The 6,648-nt window shown below is 45.9% G+C and overlaps 1 protein-coding gene across 1 annotated transcript; it reads right to left on the bottom strand.

Annotated features, from left to right (window-relative positions):
- Positions 1-1,444: 1,444 nt before the first annotated feature.
- On the bottom strand, positions 1,445-2,411 carry LOC130687581 (uncharacterized). Its single transcript, XM_057510754.1, has 2 exons — positions 1,751-2,411; positions 1,445-1,467 (listed from the first exon to the last, which is right to left on the bottom strand). The coding sequence occupies exons 1-2, from the start codon at positions 2,409-2,411 to the stop codon at positions 1,445-1,447; spliced, it is 684 nt and encodes a 227-aa protein (XP_057366737.1).
- Between the last annotated feature and the right edge of the window lie 4,237 nt (positions 2,412-6,648).

Raw genomic sequence — 6,648 nt, 5'->3', positions numbered from 1 at the left:
TATTACTAACAATTCTTTAAGTGCAGCACTAACAGAATTTAAATTTAACACACTGTCAGGTGGTGGACTGAATAACTAAACAATAAATAATTGTTTGTTAAAATTCTATACTTATTTGGAATTCTTATTTGAAAAGTTTAGGCACCTGACTGTGTTCACCTAATGCCAACTCATCCTCACGTTGAGTTAGGGATGAGTTTTGAAAAACCTCCTTTACTGTTTGGAAACGGTTTTGTTCCAATTTGTTCTTTTCGCCTAGCTGAGCTTGTAGACTCAAAAATTTGAGCTACAAAACACGAATGAATAAAAGCAAATAAATAGAATCATTACGTATTAGGCCTACCATCCTTAGCTTTGTTGTTATCTAATATTTTGTGTTGTTCCAATAACTGGGCCTGCAGCTTCATAATTTGATCTAATAAACAATAATTAATAATTGAAAACCAATATAATAATGTTTATACTTACCATTTTTTTGTTTTATTATCTTATCCATTTTTCAATTGTTCCTCCAGCCACGCGTTGTTCTCATGCCACGCTACTCAATTAACTGCTAATGGGATAAAGTTAACTGAAATTGCTTACATGCCTGTACTAACGAAACCGACTGATAGATGGCTACGGGTAGAAAAAAGAGAAAAAAGTGCGATTTTTTTTTCCGCCATTTTTTTTTTCATGTAAAACGGATTGCCATATGTTATTGCTCATGGTTTACATCTGCTTATACTGCCCTCAAGTGGAGGCGTCCTGAAGCTAGATTTGGCTTGAAAATGTTCTCTAAAGAAAATAACAATAAGCTAGGTTCGTATAGTGTGATTTATGGAGTGATCCATGATAATGTTGAGAGACCAAGGTAAATAATAATGAAGTTTAAAGATTATGATATTAGAGGCACGTTTTGTAAATGGAAAAACGGAAAACTTGAAAGTGTCGTCTAAACAAGATTTGTAGGAATTGGACCCAAAAAATGAAGAGCCTGATAAAAAGCGAGGGCGCGTTGACGTCGGCGCTCTTAAATAGCAACTCTCTTCGGAAGACGTTTTCATTTCTAGCTCATTGACCTATATTCCAACTCAAAGTGTTTCTACAATTCAAGATCTCGATAGTAATAAGGCTGGTGTTGACCACAATAGTTCTTTCCAAAAAATTGGAACCAGGAACCGTGCTTACAATCCTGAAGAAATGGAAGAACGTCCAACAGCTAAACTCTCACACTTCACAGGTATGTGTTAACCTATACATTTAAGTAAAACAGCCAGTTTACTCCATTGATTTTCAGGAAAAAGCTGGATTTATTTGATAAGAAGACAAAAACCAAATCAAAGTTAGATGAAATGAAGAAGAAATTAAAAAGGAAAAATAAGAAGAAGAGGTCCTGAATTGCCAAACTTGCACGAGCCACCAAGGCAACATCAGTGTTATCAACCTCTGTGAAGGGAATAAGTCAGCCCGTGTTCTGACTTTTACCTTTAACAAATTGAAGTTGAAGAATTGAAACACACGGGAGGCACTGGTGATACTCGTTGTTAACTGTAGGAGATGTATTTCGCGACTGAATGCCCCTTGCCCTCTCTTGCGAGACGGCCAATAGGCCTAGGGCGGGGCTTACATACAAGAAAATGTACAATGGTGGCCCTCTATCGAGGACCACCCAATTCAAATGCGTTAAAACGGCTGGGCAGCCTCGTGCGGCGTCCAGACCGCGTCGTCTGCTGTTGGGAATCTAATATATTCCCAACACACTCCCCACCAGAGCCCGTGCTCCACGGCTCGCTCTCTTCGACTGGGCTGGCGGCTGACACGGCTGGAGTTGTGTCTTCTTCCGGCTCCATCTCCGGCGCGGGTAGTACTTCAACGTCGTCGGGCTGGTCCTCGCGTAATTCCAGGGGGTGTAGGGACTGAATCGCCCGGTTAATCAAGTTCCCGTTAGGGGTCTTGACCGTTACCGATCGAATCAGCCCGTCTCGACTGGAAATCAGCTCCTTTACTACGCCGACGGTCCACATAAGTCGTTTTGTGTTGTCATCGTGGATGATGACAACCTCACCTACTCGGATCTTGCGTCCAGGCCCTCCCTTGCAGTGGAAATTGTCTACTTGTAGCAAGTAGTCATTCACGAATCGCTCGCAGGTGTCCTTGACGTAGTCTCTGCGTAGACGGTCCATTTCGATGAGTCGTGCGTTGGTTGGGTCGGGAGTCAGTAGGTTAATTGCTGGCTCCGGGGGAGTGCAATTAGATCGTCTGTTGTTCAGAAATTGATTTGGAGTGATGGGAAGTGGATCATCGCTCCCCTCGGCCACATAGGTGAGTGGCCTTGCGTTCACTACGCTTTCTGTCTCGATCAAACTGACTTCCAACTCGTCGTATTCTAGACACGCACGGCCGTTGGAACGCCGTAGTAGGTCTTTCATTGTCCTAACCATGCGTTCCCAAAAGCCTCCCCACCATGGGGCTAGGCTGGCGGAGAAGATCCACTTGGTTTTTCGCATGGCTAAGAGGTCATGGATCGCTGGATCGGATCTCAAGACCTTTAAGTGTTTGGAAACGCACCTAAATGTTTGTGCGTTGTCCGAATACATGACAGACACGTTGCCTCTCCTAGCCGAAAATCTTCTGAAGGCTAGGAGAAAGTCACGTGCTGACATGGTTTTAGTCAACTCCAGGTGGACGGCCCTAGTCACCGCACAGGTGAATAGGCAGGCATAACTTTTGGGTGCTTGATTGTACCCTTTTTCTTCTTGCCTGAGTCGTCCTGTTGGAGGTTTTCTTTTTCCTCCGTTTGTTCCATGGCTGGAGGCTCTGCTGGAGTCTCCATACTTGGATCATCCGTTTGTGGGGGATCCACGGAGGTCGTAAGTTCCGCTTGCTTGCGTTTCTTACGTGATATTGGGTTTTTGCCCTGCGAAATCCACACCCGCGATTTCGAAGGCTTTCGCTTGTTTCAAGCGGTTCAACGGTAGAGGTGCAGCTACTTCTGTGAATGGTGGTGAAGTTAGCCGTTGGCACTTGACGCAGGCATGCCAAACTGACTTAGTCTGCTGACGTCCTTTGATGATCCAAAAACGTTCCCTTAAATCGGAGAGGGTAGTTTTCACTCCGGCGTGTTTAAGTGAGACGTGCCTGTCTGCGATGAGCAAGTTGACAACTGGGTGGTGAGTGGGCAGCAGTATGGCAGGTTCAATGTCCCTGTCTCTTAGTGCCAATTCGACCCTTCCGGTTACTCTGATCAGCTTGTCTCTTTCATCCCACACGGGTCGGAGTTTGGCAATTTTCTCCTTGTGGTGTAGTTGCCTTCCCTCTTGTAGGTCTTGGAACGTCTTTGGAAATGCTTCTTTTTGGAGCTGCCTGTAGATAAGTAGCTCCGCCTTCGTCAGTTCCTCTACTGTCAGATGGTCTACCAGTATTTCCTTTTCGTCTCCTATCTTGATTGGAGTTTGTATTTGCGATCTGTTGATGGGGCGATTCTTGGAGATGAACCTAAGCATCCAGGCGGTGCGTCGAAGTAGTCGATTCCATGATGGAATTCGTTCCAGCTGCCATTCCATTGGGGTAGCTGGATCCACGGTAGCCACCGACATGATGACGGTTTTTCCTTTGGCTTCCGCTTCGATCTTCTCGTGGATGCTCGTCTCTCCTGCATCGGGTGTTGAATCCGGCCATTCTGTTTCTTCCTTTAGCCATGGTGGACCATTCCACCATAGCTCCGAGTGTACCAGCGCTGACGCTGGCGCTCCCCGCGAGGCAAGATCCGCAGGATTGTGTATGCCCGGGCAGTGCCGCCACCAACTTACTCCAGACAGCTTCCTGATAGCTTCCACTTGGTTCCTAACAAATGGTTTCCATCTGCTAGGATCTCCTCTGATCCACTCAAGTGCTACCAAAGAGTCCGCCCAGAATATGGTTCGCCATGACTCTATGGGGAGAAAATTTTTCAGTTTTTCTCCTAGCCGTGCGGCTAAAAGCGAGCCTAATAACTCCAGTCGTGGTAGGGTTACTTTTTTCTTTGGGAGAGGTGCCACTTTCGTTTTACTGGCTAGAAAGTGAATGCTGGTTTCATTGCTTTTTGTTTGGAGCCTTGCGTAAGCAACGGCTCCATACGCCGCCTCAGACGCATCGCCGAAGACGTGAATTTCTGCTGATTGTATGACCCTTTTTGAGTGGCCTATCCAGCGAGGGATTTTCAATTTGGCGAACTCGTTCAACCCAGTCATAGCAGCTATCCATGTTTGTCTAATTTCCGGCGGCGCTTCGACGTCCCAGTCAATTTCTGCTTCCCAAAGCTTCTGGTAGATGATTTTTAGCAGGAGTGTAGTGGGTGCTAAGAACCCAATGGGATCAAACACTCTTGCAGATATCCGTAGGATATTTCTTTTGGTGACAATGTCTCCCAATTCTGTAGCGGCTTCAATGATAGGCGCGGGGTCGAATTGGAATGTGTCGGATTCGGTGTCCCACCGAATGCCTAGGACCTTTGGTTGGCCCTCTTCCAGTTTCTGAGTGAAGATTTTAACAATGGGGTTGATGAGCCCCTTCCCACTGAGAAATTTGCGAAGTGTCTTGTCGTTTGTCACCCAGCTTCGCATGTTGAGTTTGGCCTCCTGGAAGATGGCCTTTGTTTCCTGAATCCTGTTTTTTGCTGTGGGTATGCTGTCGGCGCCACCTAGGTAGTCGTCGACGTAAATTTGTTCTTTTAGTTGCTTGACTGTAGTGGAGTACAGCGGCTCCATTCCATCCAAATGCTTGTTGAGGGTAACTCTAAGCAAGAATGGGCTGGAGCTGAGTCCAAATGGAACTCGCTTCCATTTGTAAGCGACTAAAGGGGAGCCAGATGTTTCTGGCTCCGTTACCCACAGGAATCGTACTGCTTCTGAGTCTTCAGGATGCAGGGCGATGTTTAAAAAAGCTTTTTCAATATCTGCTATCCATGCGATCCGATTTAATCGTGAATCGCATTAGAACGGCTAGCAGGTCAGGATTCAGGTTCGGACCGGTTTCTAGGACGTCGTTGAGGCTTGGTCCAAACCTGGACTTAGCCGCTCAATCAAAGACCGGTCGGATTTTCGTGGTTGTTTTATCCTGTCGGATGACAGGATGATGTGGCAGATAAGTGTGGAGTCCATCGTAGTTTAGGTCTGCCTTTTCTACGAAGTTTTGGACTCTGAGTTGCTCGATCTCCTGGTGGTAAGCAGATAGAAGCGCTGGCGTTTTCTTGAGTCTGTTTAAAAGACTCTCCAGTCTTCCTTTAGCCATCAGGAAATTTTTCTCCAACCTCCACTTATCCGTTTTCCATGAGATTGGGGTGCAGTATCGCCCATCTTCTTGACGGGTGATTTTGTTTCCAAAGGAGCCTAGAGGATCGTCTGGCTCCACTGCATCACAATCGTCTAAAATGGCAAAGTGTTCTAGCTTCCAAAACAAGGATAGATCAAAGTCCGTCTGCCGCTTTAATTCTTCTTTTACAATCTTCTTTTTTTCTTTTTTAATAATGGAGTTCTCTATGGAAATTTCTTCCATAGAGGTCGGGTGGGGAGATGAAGATTCCTTTTTTCCTTTACATCCGGCGTTTTCTCCTTTTCTTCGGGAAGAGTTGTAAAAGTGTAGTTTGAATTAAGGCAGCCGGCTGCATATGAAGCTACCGTTTGGGTTGAAAAGCTACTACATTGCAGCATTTGCTGGATTATCGCCTTTCCTTTTTTCGAATTTTTTTCTTTAGAAGGTCCAACTATCATCCGCCCAAGCTTTGTGTTGTAGGCCCTTAGGCCACACGGGCTTTGGATAGCTGCTTCGTTAGGGATGATTTCAAACATCTGGTCGACTCCGATTAAAATCCCGACATCTTTTTCCTGGCTGTTTGTCTCGAACCTGTCGTCAGCCATTTTTTCATTGTCCAGCCACAATTTTCGTGCGAATGTTGTGTGGGCATATGGACCAGTGTCTCCAATGTAGTCCGTTTCCAGTGCTGTAATTTTGACGAGTGGGGCACCATGCCAAGTGCCCCTAAATGTCAGCTCGACTGAATTGGTCTTCTCCACTGGATTTGGTTTTCGTTGCTTGAAAACTCTGGTAACGATGTTTTCCACTGCTACCACTTTAAGATCCAACAATTTTGATATAGATCTTGTGACCCAAGATCTATGGCTGCCGTCGTCTATAAATAAAATGGCTCTTGTTTGTTTGCCATTTGGGCCTACTACATTTACTGTAGCTGTCTTCACCACGAGATCGCCTGGGGTGTTTGCGCTTGCAGCAGACGCCGTAACATTTGTGATGGCGCTGTTGCCATTTACTGTTTGATGCGCAAAACGTGTCTGCTTTTTGTCGCAGAGAGCTGTGTGGTGGATAGCTTGGCAATGTCTGCAAGTGTAGTTTGTGGTGCAGTTCAGAGTTTCGTGGTTTGCACTGAAGCATCTGACGCACCTTTTCAGCTTAGCGATGATAGCCTTTTTTTCTCTTAGGTTCACTGGACAAACCGTGGGGTAGTGAACCTCCCCGCAAAAAAATGCATGGTCTTGTGCATTCTCGCGTGATGAAATTGTCCTGTCTTCTAAAAGGTGTTGACGGTGGCACAAATTGTCTGGAATTTTTTCTGGTGTGTGGAGCTGGTTGTGACCTGGCTCCAATCGCCAGCTGTGATGCTGTGGCAGCGTG

Source organism: Daphnia carinata, chromosome 4 (genome assembly GCF_022539665.2).
Source record: "Daphnia carinata strain CSIRO-1 chromosome 4, CSIRO_AGI_Dcar_HiC_V3, whole genome shotgun sequence".
Classification (NCBI taxonomy): domain Eukaryota; kingdom Metazoa; phylum Arthropoda; class Branchiopoda; order Diplostraca; family Daphniidae; genus Daphnia; species Daphnia carinata.
Note: the sequence above shows the minus strand (reverse complement) of the source record. Positions and strands in the feature narration are given on the sequence as shown.

Bases quoted from the DNA above. Each gene is read 5' to 3' on its own strand.
- LOC130687581 (XM_057510754.1), bottom strand. From the start codon at position 2,411: ATGAAAGACCTACTACGGCGTTCCAACGGCCGTGCGTGTCTAGAATAC. The intron at 1,468-1,750 runs GTGGGGAGTGTG...AATTTGTTAAAG, and splicing joins GCCGTGGAGCACGGGCTCTG to GTAAAAGTCAGAACACGGGC.